General features: G+C 41.5%; 1 protein-coding gene across 1 annotated transcript in view; it reads left to right on the top strand.

Annotated features, from left to right (window-relative positions):
• ALLC (allantoicase) overlaps positions 1–16,973 on the top strand; it is a 31,752-nt gene extending 14,779 nt beyond the window's left edge. The window contains exons 4-12 of the mRNA XM_006112062.4: positions 106–193; positions 1,129–1,254; positions 2,680–2,759; positions 4,770–4,902; positions 6,320–6,475; positions 8,906–8,979; positions 10,800–10,908; positions 11,748–11,875; positions 13,211–16,973. Coding sequence (XP_006112124.1) covers positions 106–193; positions 1,129–1,254; positions 2,680–2,759; positions 4,770–4,902; positions 6,320–6,475; positions 8,906–8,979; positions 10,800–10,908; positions 11,748–11,875; positions 13,211–13,363 — 1,047 coding nt within the window. The 3' untranslated portion in view covers positions 13,364–16,973. The remainder of the gene's footprint in view (positions 1–105; positions 194–1,128; positions 1,255–2,679; positions 2,760–4,769; positions 4,903–6,319; positions 6,476–8,905; positions 8,980–10,799; positions 10,909–11,747; positions 11,876–13,210) is intronic.
• Positions 16,974–18,932: the final 1,959 nt, after the last annotated feature.

Below are 18,932 nucleotides of genomic sequence, written 5' to 3'. Positions count from 1 at the left end.
ATGTTCTATGTTAGTTAAAATTCTGTGCTCAGAACACGAGTCAATGGAGTTGTACTGGTATAAGAGATGACAGAATATGGTCCGTTGTTCTTATTTACTTTTTAGAAACAGAGTCCAATTTTTAAAGCAGATGAATTTACAGATTATGGCAAGTGGATGGACGGATGGGAGACAAGAAGGAAAAGGATTCCAGGTAATATGGTTAATAATAGTCAATTAATAGTAACACTATAGGATATGAAGGGGCTGAAATTGATGGATCTCTGTATGAAGCCTTCCAGTTTTGAGGTGGTGAGCTTGAAGCTGTTGGGACTGAATGAACCAGAAACTCCAACAATAAATCTTTCAAAATGTGAACCACCACATGGACTAAAGCTACTGGCTTGGGTTCGTCAGATCTGTATGAATCCAGACCTTCAATTTTTGCAGAGTCCTACTGAATGGCAAGAGTTTAAACGGTAGATAAATTCATGAATTTCACATGTAAAATCTCCAGAAACTCCTTACAAACATCCTGGGAGTTTAAATTCTTTTTTTGCTTCTGTGGCATATTCTGATGGCCCATTTTGTCATGAACCACTCGTTTGTTTTGTTTTTAATTGAAATATAAGTACTTTATATATTACTTGTAGTGATCTGGAGATGCTCCTAAACCTGCAATTGTTCACTCCAAAAAAGAGATAGGCCTAAACTAAAACATTCGATCCGAATACCTACACTTAAAAGTATTCAAAATCCACACTTAGAGGGCTTTGTCTGAATTTTTAAAAGGTCCCCTATTTTTATAAAGGTGTGAACCAACCTCCTGAGTACAGGTATATTCATAATTCTGAGATTTTGAAATCCAGATCCCGGAGAGGCATAAGGATCCTGCAGAAAAAAAGTTTTTTGTTTAAAATGGCCATGGCCACACTGCCTGTTTTTGAGCAAAAACCCCTAGCACAAAAATGGAACGAAAGAGAGTATGCAAATGAAGCACAGGAAAATGCTAATTTGCACTTCATTTCCATTGCCTCTTGCCACAAAAGTCATAGTGTAGACATAGCCTAAATATTGGTTAAATGAATTGCCACTTTTATTCACTGGTGGCGTATTAAATTTGTTAGAAGTTTGTCCTCTGTCTTTCAGGACACGATTGGTGTATTATCCAATTGGGAGTACCAGGTATTATCCATGGGTTTGAGGTAAACACATCTTTCTTTGCTGGAAACTGTGCTCCTCGTATATCAATTCAGGCAGCATGTTTGACACAAGGTAACTAATAAAATAATTTCTAGAAAGCCTCCAGATGTCTTAGCAGAAGCAATATTTGCTCTCTATGTTATAGTGCTAATATTGGATCCTTATTATTGGGAGAGAGGAGTTACATTGTTTTGTACAGTCGACAAAATAAATTTAAGGAATTGCAAGGTTAGTATTTGGAATGATATAATCCCTTGAAATATCACTTTGTGAAAACAGCATTTCAGGTAATGGTGCCAGAAACACTGGGTGATCAAGGCTGTGAATGATGGGAGGGCACACCCGTTGCTTTCACTGATTTATGTCACAAGTTCACATCACTCACCCACAGTATTGTGTGCTTAATAACTAAACACATTTTAAATAATTACACATTTTAATTCTAAGGAAATAAAATACTCCATATAGGGCTAAATCCAGAGTCCAACAAATCAGCCTGGGTTGGGTGCCAAGCAGATATACCATGGAAGAAAACCCATCATCCTTCCCCAGGCTTTAGTTGGCTCAGGAAATACTGCTAGAATTAAATTAATGCATGGCTTTGTATGTGGCCTTTCCACAGAGAGTGATGGGGAAAAACTGTGTAGGAGCAAATCTTTTAGCATAACTGCTCTCCCTCCTGCCTTTGCTCTATCTCCTTTCCCTGCCTCTTGCCACGCTGATTCCTTGAGTGGTCTTCCATGATTCACTTATGTTATACATCTCTGCTGTGCTCATCCACTGTTAACCATTCAGCTCTCCCTTTATACTGCACTGGTTCCACTGCTAGGGATCACTCTGGGGCTGCAGAAGAAAGGGCTGGATTTGGCTTAAAGAGAAAAATCTGACCTACTCTAAAACAAAACAAAAATAATTGAAATAATTAAGCTAAATGACTTATTTTTGACAATAGACATAATATATCAAATACAGGCAGTCTTTGGACTTATAACACATTTGGTTCCTGAAAACTGTGTTGTAAGTCAAAACATTGTAACTTGGAACCACAATGCACTCTGCTGTGGGACCAACCATCGTAAAGTCAAAAACAGCGTCGTAAGTTGATTCAGGCTGTCAATTCAGAAATGTGGTAAGAGCTGTTCATTAAAAGTCAAAGTTGTGATGCTGAGGACTGCCTATTCGCTTTCAGCATAATATATTTTGTAGGCATGGTACACCTAAAATAAGTATTCCTATAACATGTTCAGATTCTTGGGATGTTATTACTCAGCTGACCAAATAGTGCTGTTCCTACTTCTGTCATTCTAGATATTTTAAAAAATCTTAGAGGGTTAGCTGTGTGAGTCTGTAACTTTAAAAACAACAAGTAGTCCTGGGGCACCTTAGAGACTAACCAAAAATATATTGTATCATGAGTTTTTGTGGGTATATATTTTAGTTTAAAAATATTTCAAGAGCACTAGTTATTGACTGTGTGTGTTTATGTTGCTCCGTCAGTGGATTTATCAGAGTTTTGCCGAAGAGGAGACAGGATAGGCACTGCAGCTTCAGATGAAGAGTTTCAAGCTGTCAAGAAGGTATACTACTTTGGAGGCTGGGTGGTTCTTAGGATTTAATGGAATACAAAAGCTTGTACTTCTACCTCACAGTTTCAATTAGGCCTAATTTGATTATGAGTTAACGTTGAATTTTGATGGCTTTTCAGAGATCTATTTTTAAAATGAGTGTTAGTCTGAATCCAGATCCTTGTGAGCAGATGTTTATAATAACAATTGTGCTGATGGCTTTGACAAGCACATTGCCTATGGCAGGGTTAGCAAAGAGGACAACAATTTATTGAGCATGGAAGGAAATGGAATGATCCATTCACATTTAGAGGTGGCTCTTCCGAAATGCTGTTGAGACATAATTGTTGGACAGCCTAGGGAAGATTGTGTGCCTATGCTATATCTCTGCTTTTAGGTACAGGACTTTATTTTCTAGGGCTGGCACCTTTATTTTCAAGAGTTCTCAAATTACTTAAGCTACACCTACACTGTGACACTATTTCAGAATACAGGCAGTCCCCGGGTTACGTACAAGATAGGGACTGTAGGTTTGTTCTTAAGTTGAATTTGTATGTAAGTCGGAACTGGTACATATTGTAGGGGAAACTCTAGCCAAACATTTCTCCAGAGCTCAGTTTTATTCTCCCACACCTCACTTCCCTCAGTCCTTTATTCTCAAGCTGAGGTGTCTGCTGAGAAAAGCCGCTCCGCGTCTCCCTGGTCTGCTTGGGGGGGCGCTAGCTTCGCATCTCCCTGGTCTGCTGGGGGGAAGCAGCTAGTGTGGGGTTGCCTCACCCCGTTTGTAAGTAGGGATCCGATGTAAGTCAGATCCATGTAACCCGGGGACTGCCTGTACTTCTGATATCCCAAAATAGCTATTCCACGTCTTTTAAACAAGCCTGTTATTTCAAAATAGCTTTTGAAATAAAGGGCTCACTATTCTGACATCCCTGTAAACTTCATTCCACGAAGATTAAGGGACATTTTGGAATAGTGCTCTATTTCAAAATTTGGCACTCTGTAGACAGCACCTTACTAATTAAAAAAAATAAACAGGCCACTAATGGGAAGTAGCTAATCTACATGGCAGTTTAGTTATACTCTACAAAACTTTTCTTCATTTAATTCCAGTTTGTCCCAATGAATCTGTTATTTACTTGGGGCCTTATTTGGATACCCCAGTTTTTAGGTGTCATACTTTAGACACTTTAAATATCTTAAGTTGGGTATCCAGACTTAAGGCATCTTGAAAATGGTGACTTAAAGGTCACATAGGATGTCTGTGAAAGATCTGGGAATAAAAATTCAAGCTCCTGACACCTAATCACAAGATCATTCATCCTTCCTCCCTTGAAAGCTATGGGATATTTGCCCAAGAAAGGATTGCAGAACCAGACTCACCAAGTCTATGCTGCATTACACATGAATTTCAGGTTGTTCTAGGAATATGTACTAAATTTATACTAGTGCAAATCCAAAGTCACTATTCTGAAATCAATGGAGTTACTTCAGACTGACATCAAATGTAACCAAGAGCAGAATATGGCCCCTTTACTCTTTATTTAATTTTTTGTTTTGCAATTTAAAGCTCCTCTTCAACATTGTATTAGCACCATGTAGTTAGTTAGGAGTTTTAATGAAAAATTGGGAAAATAAAAAGTACTTCCCTATGCACTTAATCAAAGAATACCCCACCTTTATTTGAATGGTCAGTCCTCAGAAATGGCTGATTTATTTCAAACAGTCTATGATGAGAGATAAATTTCTTCAACAGTTCAAACCAAAAGTAGTTATTTTAGTAATGTATATAGTGCTGATCTATGGGGTTTAAAATGCCAACACCATACCAAACATACCTGCAAAACACAGGTAATTAATAAAGAAATTCTAAAAAGTATGGTGTACACTGTAGAAGAATAAGGACTCAGATATTTCAGAATATACTGGGCTATATCGGTCCTAATTAATAAACATATGGACTAAAGAAAAAATATCCTTTACTTTGATCTGGACAACTAATTAATTAATATTTGTTATTAGGTGAAGTCAGATGAATGGACTCTTCTGGTTCCTATGAAAGAGTTAAAACCAGGATACCTTGATACTAGCCACAATTATTTTTCTGTCAGTTCTAAGCAAAGATGGACACACATAAGGCTCAATATCTATCCAGGTAATATATGAGAGAGCGTGTGTGAGAAAGCAACTAAACTATAGCAGTGTTTCTCATCCTTTTTTTTTTTTATAAAGTATCCTTTAAAAAGATTTACAAGCCCCTCCCCCCCCAGTACCTACAGTTTTCAGACACACAATTTTTTTTCTATCATTGCAACACATTTGTTTAAACAACTTAATCATGGCGGGCGATGACATTTTTGGGTGTAAAAAAAAATACAAAAATAATAAAACGCTGTAAAACTTAAAACAAAAATTCAGTTTTCTCCGAATTTCAGTTGTGTTGACGTACTCCCAGAATTCTCTTGAGTATTACCCCTAAGGGTCCCCGTATCACTGGTTGAGAAATACTGGACTATAGTACTGTATTTAATTTCTTCATGGTTGGTTCTGTGTCTATCCAATCACATTTTCTGCTGCCATCAGAGCAGGAGGAGACCAACTAGTTTAAAATAAATTAACTAACAAAGAGCTGGGCTACATATAAGACTTGGTATGCGAACCAGGTTTTTGCTACTTTTTATAGGTTAATGGGATGATCAAGCAGAAACAAAATAGAGCAATAGGCTGTACAGTCTGTTAGCAGGGCCTAATCTTTCTAATTACAAACCAAACAAGCTAACAAAAGCAAAAAGGTTACAAACAAAAGTCCCGCCGCCAAAGGGTTAGTGTAATCTTCATAATCTGTCAGTTCTCCAACCACTAGTCACAACTGCCCAATTTCTAGTCATGACAGTTGCCCAGCTGAAATTTCTTAATATATCTGGCTAAAGGATGCAGTGTATAACACCTGCTTCTTTTGTAGCAAATTGTGAAATCGGAATTTAAAATAATACTTTGGCTTTTTAACAAATTTCTGATATGCTCATGAAAAGGCATACTCCTAAAAGTATCTTTGGAGCAATCATAGAAATGAAAGGCTGGAAGGCATCTCAAGAGATCATCTAATCCATCCCCACCACACTTAGGCAGGACCAAGAAAACCTAGATGCACAAATATATACAGCATGGTGTTGTTCTAAAGCTTGTTTGATGTTTTTATCAGTTTTGCCCTTTGATTTTCAGTGTGAATTTTATAAACTAAAATGCTACATTGTGGTTTAAGGAGATGTACAGTATTCTCAGATACTACTGCATTGTGGATTATTAGTTTGCTGACCCATGGAATGGGTATTCTACCAATCTTGCTGTTTATTCATGCCATAATAAACTACAGAACCTCTCTGTGAAAATCAGCTTTCACACTGAAACTCAGGGTCTTTTCTTTCATCCCAAAGTCTGTGGATTATCAGGAATGTACAGTTTGCACTTGCCGTTTATGCTATACATTGTTTCTGACTATGGATAAGCATGGTCTTCATGGTTCTATTCATTCTTAAAGAGAAAATCATCCACTGTAATTCTATTTTTGACAGATGGTGGGATTGCACGTTTCAAAGTGTATGGTATTGTGCAGAGAGACTGGTCCGCTTCTGGTCCTAATGACTTGGATGACTTGGTGGCAATGAAGAATGGAGGTGTTTGTGTTGGATTTAGCAGTGCTCAGTTAGGCCACCCAAGAAATATTCTAGGTAAGCTAAAGGCATTCTTGTTTCTGTTCTTAAATACTAAAAGTAAACTGTATTCACAGCATAAAATCATTAGGGGGTAGTCGTGTTAGTTTGTAATTTAAAAAATTGTAAAACGAGTGCTCCTGTGGTACCTTAGAGACTAACAAAAATATATGGATAGTATCATGAGTTTCATGGGCACAACCAACTTCAGATGAGTGGAGCAAGAGGCGCAGGGGGACACAGAAACTCCATAAATTTAAAGCTGAAAAAGAGCAATTTTTGCTCTTTTCTCATAATCTGAAGAATTTGGTTGTGCCCACAAAAGCTCATGATACTATCTATATATTTTTTGTTAGTGTCTAAGGGCATGTATACATTAGAAAATGATTTCAAAATAACTTATTTTGGAATAATAACTATTTCAAAATAAGATTATTCCCCAAGGAAAGCAAGAGTACAAATTTTGAAATAACCAGCCTGTTATTTTGAAATAATGGGCATGGTAGTATGGATGCTCCGCTTATTATTTCGAAAGAAGGAGGTTTATTTTGAAATAACTGCCTAGTGTAGACCAGGGCTAAGATGTTAGTGGATCACTTGTTTTTAATTTTTTTAAAAAAATTACAGATTAACACCGTCTTTAACTCTCTGTGCTGTAAAGTAGAATTTACTGAATTATGATCTTTTCTCAAACAAAACTCAGATAAGCTGCAGGTCTCGGTCCTACTTGCATAGCTATATGAGCCTACCAATTCAATAAATTTGTTTTGCTAACTTAATTTATGGTAGGGAAGATCTTCCATATAGACCATGATGTCTAATTCCATCTGTAAACAAGGATATCACTTTTAGGCCATGGCTCATTCTGTAGCCAGAACCCAGATTATTTTCTCCAGTGGCAAAAACTTTGGAAAAGGACTTTTAAAAAAAACGAAACTGCAAGGATTTCAACAGGGGCATTCCCCTGTAGCATGTATAGAATAGGGTTTTATTCCTTCCGCCATAGAAAAGCTGTCCCAAACATGGCAGCTACCTTGGGATCTGTGAGATACATCCGTATAGAGGTTCTGAACTCCCAGGTGTACTCTTCCCATGTACTCTGCACCTCCCTGGCAGTGAGATTCCACTGGAGCCATATACCAGAGATTCCACATTGGCCTCAAGTGACTTGCAGGGACTCCAGGGTGGTCTGGAATGAAAGATGAGGAGGTTCTGTAAAACAGTAAATAGTCTGGGGCTGTATTAACTTTTCCAATGAAATATTACTGGGCTGGGGCAGATTGTAATATTTCCATCACTGGTCTGTCCAAATTCCACACCCCTTCTCTCAGCGATCCCAGATCATGTGGAGAGGGGGTCTGGAAAGTCAGGGGAAAAGAAGAAATGGTGCTTTGGAGGTACCAGAGCCTTCTTTCAACATGGAAAAGGGAGATTCATGGGTGGAGGACTTTTTCACATGTTGCTCTTGGGGGATAGAGATAGAAATGTAGCTGTGTTAGTCTGGTGTAACTGGAACAAAAAACAGGACTATGTAGCACTTTAAAGACTAATAAACCATCTTGTTAGTCTTTAAAGTGCTACATAGTCCTGTCTCTTGGGGGATATGATCTGTCCTCTCTTTTGATGATCTCAGTCTATGTCTCCCTGGAGAAGTGTCAACATTATAAAGTCCATAACCACTGGTAGTCTCAACAGACACCAAGGAATTGAATTGAGCACCGATGCAGTGGTAGCACACATGGTGAAGACACTTTATGCAGACAGGAGAGAGCTCTTTCATTAGTATAATAAAACCACCTGCATGAGAGGAATAGTTGTGTCAATGGGAGAAGCTCTCCCACTGGCGTAGCACTGTCCATACTGGTACTTACATCAGTATAGCCTTCATAAGTTATACTGCTACGATCTATAGTGTATACAAGCCCCCAGAGTAGGAGAGACATAGTTTTGAAAGGATAGAAGGGATAACTTGCACTTGTAGGAAGCCAAAGCCGGATGAGCTAATGAGAGAAGAAAGTAAAACATAAATAGGCTGAGCCAGGGAGCGCATGAAGGTTGGGGTCAGTTGCTGCTGAGGGGAGAGGCTGAGAGCTAGGCTTGGAACTCAGGGGCAGCTTGGGTTGGTGGCTGGATAGTTGAACAAAGTTGTAAATACAGACTGAAAGGGAAGGGCTGGAAGTTATATTGGAAAATGAGGGAGAAGAAATAAGGAGAGAGGAATGCCTTCAGGTAAGCAAGAAGAAAAAAGATTAGAAGCACCTGTGTCTGCAGAAGAGGGCACAGAGAGGGATGGAAAAGAGTAAGGAAAAAGACCAGCATCTTCTAATTTTCAAATCACTAGTTTAAGGTATAAAGATAGGAGATGTTAATCCCTTGAAAATGTCAGAATGGATTAGCTGAAGTATTGGAAATATATTGAGCTAAAAATACAGTTACCTATTTTTGCAGGGCTAGGAAGAGCAACTTCCATGGAAGATGGTTGGGAAACAGCAAGAAGACTGGACCGGCCACCAGTTTTAAAAGTAAGGAATAAATAAGATAAGGAATAAATAAGATTTTGTTTCTAGATCTGTTTACAATTCTTTTTTCTATAAATACTTAATTTTAAATCCTCAAGAGGTATATATTTGTGTATGTGTGAGTTAGTGAAATTTGAGAACATTTAAAAGAAATCTGAAAAGACATTTTTCTTGAAGAACATCGTGTGTTCTCAGGAGATAGCAGCCTTTCATATTGTTCCTATTGCACTATATTCTCTAGGTCTAGTTCAAAGCTATTAGGCTCTATAAGGTCTCCCTTTTTCTCACCATCTCTGTCTGGATTCTTAACCTCTCTTGATAATGAAATGAACTATACTAAGGCGACAGATTATTATTACTAGAGCTCTATCACCTTTGGAACCCAGGTTCTTACAGATACAATAATAAAATTAAAGGATCTAAGCAGGTTTAAAGAGAGCAAATTATTAATGGCCTGATCCTGCATCCATTGCAGTGAATGGGAGTTTTTCCATTGACTTGACAAGAAGCATAATTGAGCCTAAATAATGGAAAGTAGGTTGGGTGCTTATCATAAGAATTACATGTGCGGTGATATGTGGAATGATTGAAATGCTAGCAATTGCAATCTGAAAGTGATCTCTTTGTTTACTTTAGTTCACTTTTGTATACTAAAACTTTTAGATTAAGGTGATTTTGGCTTTCAGACTAAAAAAAAAATGATTTATTTTTTTAAAGACATTATCCAAATGCTGACCTGCAAACCTGAAAGCATTTTATAGCCTTTCCATAATAAAACATACTAAATCTCTTATGAATTCTGTCTTTTAAATCTACTATATGTTTGAGAAAGTTTTTGTCTATCTGTCCATGAAGCTGTTTGTTCAAGAACTCCTTCTAAACTGTAAGAGCTGGGACCACCAAATTTAGTATGTAGCTTCCTCTTCTGATAACTGATAGCAAACTCAGGGTTTATTTGTGCCAGGACAATGGAATGTGATTGTTTCTCATCAAATGGAAAGGGAGGGCTGTGGTAGCAGGGACAGTTATATTCCAGAATGACCACAGGGGGGCAGGAAGCAAGAGCACTCTTACTCCCCTGACAGCCACAGAAAGCCACAGAGTAACTGCTGGCTGAGCAGCGAGACTCCCATGGTTCAGGACCTGCCCCGGGGAGTAACACTGTCAGCGGGTCAGGCAGCACAGCCCCCACTGCATCAGGCTGGCCCCGGGGAGCAGCTGCCAGCCACTCTTACCCCTTGACCTGAGCCTCTGACCCCTGCCCTAACTCCTGCACTTCACTTTCTCTCCTCTGTGTCTCCCACATCTCCCAGCCTGCTGCCCTGATTCCTGCACCCCCCTGCCCTAACTGCTGCACCCCATCCCCTCTCCTGAACCCCCCACACACCTCATAAACCCCTTTCCTCACTCCTGCACTCCCACCCTCTTCCATAACCCAGCACTCCCACATCCCCAATCCCCTGCCATGACTCCTCCACCCCCACACCCTCAGCCCCCTGCCCTGAAGGACCCAAGCAACACTGAGTAAATCTTGTAGTGAACTATATTTTTATTGATCTGTAGACTCCATATCTTAATATGACTAAACCAATCTGCGAAGGTATCTGGAGAATATAGTTCTTTGCAGGAAAAAATTCTCATTGTTAGAAGGGAGGTGGGAATCTTGCATTTCATGAGATTCATTCAACAGTTTAAAAAGTAAAATGCATTTTTAACAAACTAAGTTCAGATAATAAATGTAAAAATGTACCATATCTTGCCTTTGTCATTTTGATGTTTATGATTCACCAAACCATGTAAAAGGCTTTTCCCTCTTTTTTCAGGCTGATGACAAAGGTATCCTCCTCATGTCAGGGAGTGAATGGGCAGTTTTCCGGCTGGCACATGCTTGTGTAATAACTCACATTGAAATAGACACTCATCACTTTAAAGGTAAAAGAAATGCTCCTTTTTTGTCTCTTGTATTTTACTGATCATACAAAAAACATAATGTTGTACAGTAGATATATTGGTCAGGATCATAGGTTACTGAGCCACTGTGGAATTAAGGTGGCTTAGCAGTTGATTAGCTGAGCTTGGTGCACCTCAGATGTGCCTTCTGTGGGCACATCTGTACCACGACTGAGGCAGCATATAAGCCAATATAGCTTCCCTAAGTCAGAGAAGGATTCCTCAATACTGGGAGAATCTTTGAAGACATTCACTCAGTGACATGTTGGCTCCATTGAAGACCATGGGAATTTTGTCATTAAAATCCTGATTCCATTGAAGTCACACACTGGGTTTAAGTCTGGAGTAAAGCAGAGTGACTAGACTGGAGAATCTGAGCCCTTTATGTCAATTCTTGCAAAGATTCAAACCATATTTTTTTCAAGCAATAGGCTTCAGATATTTGTAGAAAAATTGTTGTATTCAACAAATACAATATGATGAATGGAAAATTTATGGAATAAATTATTCAGTGGACAATTTCCATGATTGGTCCTGATGATGGAGATAAGTGTATAATTCACTAATATTTAAATTAATACAAGCATCGTGCTTTTTAACAATTAAAATGTGTAAATAGCTTTTTAATTATTTGTCCAAATCTTCTTATTTTTTAAGCCATACGTTTAGTGTAAACTTACAGAATTAAATCTGTGTTTTGTGAAATTCATTACTCTGTGTTTCAGGTCTGAAAGTCTAAATTTATTGTATAAATTAACTCTATTTTAAGAAAATACTTATAATGTGATAATGTACAAAAGCACGTTGCTGTTTGCAATCAGGTAACTTTCCAGATACTTGCAAACTTGAGGCCTGTGTTCTGAACACACAAGAAGAAAAAAATTGTATAGCACAAAAATGGAACTTTAAACAGAATCCAAAATGGAGCCCTTTGCTTTCTGCTACAAAGGTAAGCCTTTTATTTCTAGATCACATGAGCACTGTGGACTATTAGCCTATAGCCTATTGGCTGTATTGAAATAAATGCTTTTAAAAAGTGTTTGTAGATTTGTATATGAGTAGATCGATTTCCAAACACTACCAGGGGAAAACTATACAGTATAGTAAGCAAAAGTGGGCACAGTCCTTGTTCTCAACAACCTGTTTCTTTTCATCTTCTTGGGGGTTGGAGAAGCATTATACAGTATATCCAGGCCCACTGACAGCAATTCTGGGTTCAAGTGCAGAACAGTTAATGCCCCCCTGCCCCATCTGCACCTGCATGGACATGGTCTACCTGACATTTGCACAGTGCTACACCTATGCTGGCTGGTGCCCAGTGAACTGCCAGTTGCACTGCTCGGCACGATCTTCTGGCATGGCAGGACTTCCACATGCCCACCTGGTAGGGTTGCCAACTGTCTAATCACGCAACCCCAAAAACCCTTGTCCTGCACCTTCCCTGTGGCCATGCCCTATACCACTCCTTCTCTGACCCCGCTCACTCCATCCCCCCTCCCTCTGTTGCTCACTTTCCCCCACCCACATTCACTTTCACCAGGAAAAGGCAGGGAGTTGGAGTGTGGGAGGGAGTGAAGAGTCGGGCTCTGGGAGGGCGTTTGGGTGCAGGCTCTAAGCAGAAGCAATGCGAGTGGGTGGGAGTTCAGATACGAGAGACGGTGCAGAGTGAAGACTTTGGGAGGGAGTGCTGGCTCTGGACTGGGGCAAGGGGTTGGGGTGCATGAGGCAGTTGATACTTACCTTCGGTGGTTCCCAAGTGCGACTGGCATACCCGTCTGGCAGTGGTTCCTAGGTGGAGGTGCTGTGGGTCTCTGCATGCTATTGCCCACAAGCACAACCCTGCAGCTCCCATTGTCCACAGTTCCCAGCCAATGGGAGTTGCAGAGTCAGCACTTGGGGAGAGGTAAGTATATGGAGATTCACTCTCAGGGGCCACAAGGATGGTGTGAGCCACTTTCTGGAGCAGCACAGAGTGAGGGTGGTCAGGAAATCTTCCTTAGTCTTACTGCATTGCCAAGGGCTCTGGGCCCTTTTAAATCCCCCAGCTCCTGGGGCACGTATCCCTTTAGCCCTTCCCCCATGTTGGTGAGCCTGAGTATGTCAAATAACAAACATTATTTTGGAGTCTTGAATAGTGTAACTTCACTGTGTATCTGAATTTCATCTATTCTATCTGTAGCTAAAATTTTAGTGGACATATACACCCTACTGTCTATATGTAAAAAATATTCTGTTAAAATGTAGTATTTAAGTATGTCTATTTTACCTTACATTTTTCTTCTAGCTTAAGCCTAACAAGAGGCATTTCTTTGATGGTACTACCCTGCAAATGCAGAATGTGATCACTCATGTGAGACTGATTATTGTTCCTGATGGAGGTGTAAGTAGGATGCGTCTCTGGGGTTTCCCGCGGGCTCTCTTTTATACAAACAAATGAACAAGAAGGACTTTCTAAAAAAGACTTAAGAGTTGAAGAATGGATGTTCACTTTTTCCTCTATTGTATAAACTACACTTGAATAGATTCATTGAATGGTACACATTCAATAAACTAAGCATGACTTTTTCCAAACAATAATTCATACACAACAATTCTGTATGTATTATGGCTGTACAATAATACGATGACTTCTGAGGTCCTACGAATATAATGAAAGTAATATATTTTTGTGTAAATATATTTTTTGAAAAAAATCAGTGATAACACTGTTGGGATCTGTAAAAATTAATAGTGGTCTGGGATTTCTATACATTAGTGGTTAAAGGATCCAGCCACCGCAGGCATTGCCCTCTAAGCATGTTTTCCCCCTTTGTCTTTGCAGCCTAGAAAGATAGTTACACTGAGCAGTGTCATTGTTTAGTCTCATTACTTGCTCTGTAAAAACACTTTTGGGGTCAGAGCTTTTTCCTCACCACCCTGTAAACTGCTGATTAAGACAGTATGTAACGCTGATTTAACTAAAAACCAGTAAACAATAAACAGGGGAGGGTATAATTGTATTCATCACCTGCTTATTAATATTCATCATATGGGAATTATCTTTGCAAAATAATGATTTAGGGAGAGTAGTGATAGATGTGTGAATTAACATACTAAAATGGATAAAGGAGTGTAACTGGTGCCAAATCATTGCCACTCGGAACACTGTGTTGGGGGTCCAAGGTAAACGTGCATCAGCAATAAAGTAGTCTGTTTACCCCATCTGCTCCTGGTGCCTGTTTTTTCTCTAAGAAATACAGCACACTCCTAGGTGATCATAGCTCATCCATGTGAGCATCAAATTAAAGACCACTCCATAAGTCCACTAATTGTCCTAAAATACTCTGCCTGTAGTGTCTTACTGATGAAAAGAAATTCCATTTTAAAATAAAAAATAAACCATAGATACTATGCAGGCGATGCTTTGTTGTTATATCTGACTGTCTTAATTACAAATCAATCAAAAAGTTCCACTTATGTTCTATTGCTTTCACTTATGTCTTCATTTCCCATACATAGCCATGTCATAATTATTCATTATATAAATTAAGTATTCATAAGCATCTCCACAGTCTATCTTTAATATTAATTACAAAGTGCTCTCCTGCTTGATTTTGCCAGGATTCTAACCCCCAAGAAGAGATACTGGTTGTATTTCTCTGTCAACCTCAAGTTTGTGTGTATGTCAATATATTGGTGGAATTTGGAAGCATATTTCTTTGTAAACACACACTGTGTGATTTTAACCTTCCCTTTTCCTTACGCTGTTTTGCTGTAATGTAGCACAATATTGTTTGTTTCTGTACTAGTGTACGCTAAGATTTTTGAAATAGGGTGCTTAAAGCTATGTTTCTAAATCCATATTTAGCAATGAAATCAATGACCTGATTTTCAAAAATGCTGAGTATTCCAGAGTTCTTTTTTATGTCAATGGGAGCTCTTGGGTGCTTGGCACTTAAAAAAAACAGGTCACTGATTTAAGTGCTTAAACATGGCTTCAGAAGCAATAGCTCTAAGCATCCAGGTTTGAAAATCCTTATCCCAGAGTCTATTGACTGAGGCAACATTTCTTCTGGAGAGGAAAATGTGCTCAGCATGGAGCTGATTCCATATGGCATGGTGAGGCTTTTTGTGTGATGGCACATGAGCATGGATATACTGTAGATAGGGAAATGATGGCCCCACATACTGCTTTGTTTTCCTCATTCTGGGCATACACTTGCCTTGCTCCCTACTGTAGCCCAGAGGTGAAGAGTAAGATAACTGATATGGGTATGGCTTGTCTAACCTGACTAGAAGTTTTTAGGTCTGTCCTCCTACCCTAGGTCACAGAGGTTGAGCGCTCTGAAGCTCTATTTATGGAGGCAAATTTGGGGACTCACAACAGCAGTCACACTTACAATGTGGATAGTACCAAATTAAAACAATTTTATTATGACTGGTATTAGGATGGAAAACAATACAAAACACACAGCACCGATCATACAAATTGATTCAATCACCCCAGAGGGTAGCATTAACAAAGTCTGGCTCTATAGTAGTAGTGATCTAAGTATACAGATATAACTACCTAGTGTAGTACCATACTCGCATACCCTCTTCCAGGAATTGGAAGGGTCAGCCTCCCTCCCTCCACTGGTTGAACTTGGATCTCAGTGAAAGGTGAAGTTTGGGACTCTTAGAAGCAGAGAAACGTAGGGTGTATCTAGACAGCACCCTTCTGTTGGAATAAGCTACGCAATTTGTGCTATGGAAAGAGCTTATTTTGAAATAAGAGCTTATTTTGAAATAAGGTACTATTCTGACAAATCCCTTAACCCTCTAGGAATGAGGGTTACAGGGAAGATGGAATAGCATGCCTGCTATTTCAGGAGATAGTGGGTGCTTTTAAAGACGTGGTGTTGCTATTTTGGGATACTTCTGGTATCCTGAAAGAGCAATACAGTCTAGACGCACCCTTAGAAAGAATAAGTAAGTGAAGCAAAGAGCTTTGAGGGATGTGAAGGAGGGAAATGTTTGATGAGGAAGATTTTCTATTCCCAGCTACTGCCATAGCATTTTGTAGGCCTCTTTACGTCATCAGTAACCCAGCCCCTTAAGTCCAGAAACAGATTTCCCCACCCTGATATTTTGTGGGAACACATACTTGATTGGATGGTGCTATTGGGACATCTTTTGAATATCCATGAATAAGATCATTCCATGTCCCTCTTGGACCAGTTCTCTGAAGTGGAAAAAGCGGGAACCTGAGGTTGGGTACAATGCTTTCTGTTTCCTTGATCAGGGTGCCAGTTTGGCTGGGTGTTGCATTTTTTGATCTAGTTTTAGATCTCACGAAGCACTGTGTCACATATTTTTACCTTGGTTGGCTGTTACCAACTGAAGATTTTGCCACAAAGCCTTTCACAACTTCTAAAAAGATATTAAAAGATATTCAGTTTAATTTCTAAAAAGATATTAACCCTTAGGGTATGTCTACACTACAGCATTATTTCGAAATATCTTATTTCAAAATAGCTATTTCAAAATATCTTATTTCAAAATAACGCATCTAGACACAAAATGCTATTTCGCAATAGCGCGTCCACACTGATTGGATGCTGAATCACATTTAAGGCTGGCCAGAACTGGTTCTGACAAGGCATCAGGTCAGGAGTTACCTTGTGTTACCATGAGGAGTAACGGTAGTCGAATTAGGATCTTTAATTCGAACTACCTACTCCGTGCCACGTGTAGCCTGGGCATCATTGCAACTCCGCTTGCCCTAATTACCCTGCCTAGCTCGAACTAATGAGCTAGTGTAGACGTACCCTGAGGGACAGCAAAGCATTTTTTTCTCTGCGTGCTCTGGTTGCCCTCACTCAGGACACAACAGTACTCTGCAGCATGGAGCCAGAGCTGCTCCTGGGCACTCTGGTGCTTCTCCTGGACGTGTTGCTGTGAGCCCAGCAGCACATTCTGCAGGCAATAACAGTCTCCCTGGTGTGCTCCACTGGGGGCTTGTGCCTCATTCCTCCCTCACATCCTTCCACTTACCCTTCTCTAACCCCCCTTCCTGCTGTACAATAAAAGACACGTGTTCATTACATCAAAGTCTCTTTATTGAACAAAACTGGGGTGGGGGCGGGGGAATGAAACTGAAGTAATGAGACTGGGGAAAGAAGGTGGGAGAGGGGAGGAAGCAGAGTGGGAGAGGGGAGGGGGAAAGCTGGGAGGAGGGAGCTGGCAGGGGGAGGCAAGGGGAGGAAGGGAGAGGAGAAGCTCAGGGTTGGGGGGTCTCACTGGCCCAACTGTCTCCCAGCACCATGAGTGCAGGGGCCTTGGTGTCCCTGGGGGAGGGAGGGGAATGGAGGGTGTGGAGGAAGAAGCAGGAGGGGGAGAAGGAGTGGGAGGAGGAGCAATACCTGGGGAGGCAGCAGAGGCTGGAGCAACAGGAGGCAGCAAGCTCTGCACCAGCGTTTGCAGGTGCACGCAGATGGCAAGGCTCTGGGCAAGCTGCTTCTGCTGGAGCTGCAGGTCCTCCTGCACCCAGTGGTGGAGGGTGCAGTGCAGGGCTCGCAGTGCCCCCAGGTACCCGGCTGGTACCCCTCCACTGCACGGGTGGGCCTTGGGTGTGAGAGGATGTCCCAGGTGGTGTGGTGCACCCTGCACTCGCAGCTGGTGCGGCTGTGGAGAAACAAGAGAAGTGGTCAGTTTTCCCTGGGGACACAGGGGGTGAAGCCCAGCCCCATTCTGCAAGGTGAGGACGACAGTTCTCTGCACCATCAGAGTTGATGTGCTTGCACAGAGGCCATGTCGGGATGGCCTGTTATCCCCGGGATTGGGAGCTTCCCTGGGACTGCACCCATGCCCCTGTGCTGTATATAGTGTGTGTGTGTGTGTGTGTAGGGGGAGGAGATGTCTCCTGCCTCTGTGTAGAGGGGGCTTGTGGAGGGAGCGTGTCCTGCTGTGTCCCACCCCAGGGTCAGGAGCATGTCATGTCTTTTCATACACGCATGTGGCTAACAGGCCAAGGCCCCCGTGTAGCAGCCAGCTGGGGCTACATGATCCGTGGTCAGCAAGGCCCACATGCACGGTCCCTGGTGTCCCTTCCCCTTTCTCCCATAAGGGGACACTGATGGCACTCACATGTTGTTGCCTCCCCGAATGACACCGGTGACAGGTCCGCTGGGATGGCTCAGGGGTCCTAGCTGTGCAGCATGCTCCCTCCAGGCTCCTGCGGCTCCTGGCCCTCCTCCTCCTCCTCCTTCATGCCCTGATCAGGGCCCTCTGCCCCAGGGTCAATGACCACCTGGGGGGCACAGACCGTCCCGCCCCCCAGGATGTGGTCCAGGGCATCAAAATAGGGGCAGCTTTCTGGGTCTGCCCCTGGTTGGGAGCTGCCCCCTGTGGCCCTGGCATAGGCCTGCCACAGCTCCTTAATTTTAATCCAAACCTGCTTCTGGATTCGGATGTGGCCTTTGGTGGCCAGGCTGACAGCCATCCTGCCATAGATGGCCGTGTTCCTCCATCCAGTGTGGAGATCATGGATGTTGGAGGCATCCCCCTAAACCTCAGTTAGATTCATGATCTCCGCACTGGACCAGGAAGGCGCCCGCCTTCTCCGGCCCCTGGCAGGCTCATGGGAGCTGGGGGACTGGGCCCAGGGAGTGGTGGAAGGCTGGCTGGCACTGGCTGCCTGGCTTATGCTTGGGCCACTGGGTCTGAGGCAGCAAATACTGGCTCTGGGCTGGCAGGCCTGGAGCTGGCACAAACACTGTGGCCAGACTCTACCCCTTTAAGGCTCTGGGGAGTGGGGCAGGAGAGGAGTTTTCCTGGTTGGGGCAATGTGGCCAGCAGGGCACCCTGGGAAGGGCTGGAGGCCCCCTATTTTGAAATAACTCCTATTCCGTGTCTACACAGCGCTTATTTCAAAATAGTAATTTTGAAATAGGTGCTATTCCTCGTGGAATGAGGTTTACCAAGTTCGAAATAAGCCCTTGGCTATTTCAAATTAATTTCGAAAAAGCAGTTGGCTTGTGTAGACG

The sequence above is a fragment of the Pelodiscus sinensis genome, chromosome 3, assembly GCF_049634645.1.
Source record: "Pelodiscus sinensis isolate JC-2024 chromosome 3, ASM4963464v1, whole genome shotgun sequence".
Lineage (NCBI taxonomy): Eukaryota > Metazoa > Chordata > Testudines > Trionychidae > Pelodiscus > Pelodiscus sinensis.
The sequence above is the reverse complement of the archived record's forward strand: the minus strand, read 5'-3'. Positions and strand labels throughout refer to the sequence as shown.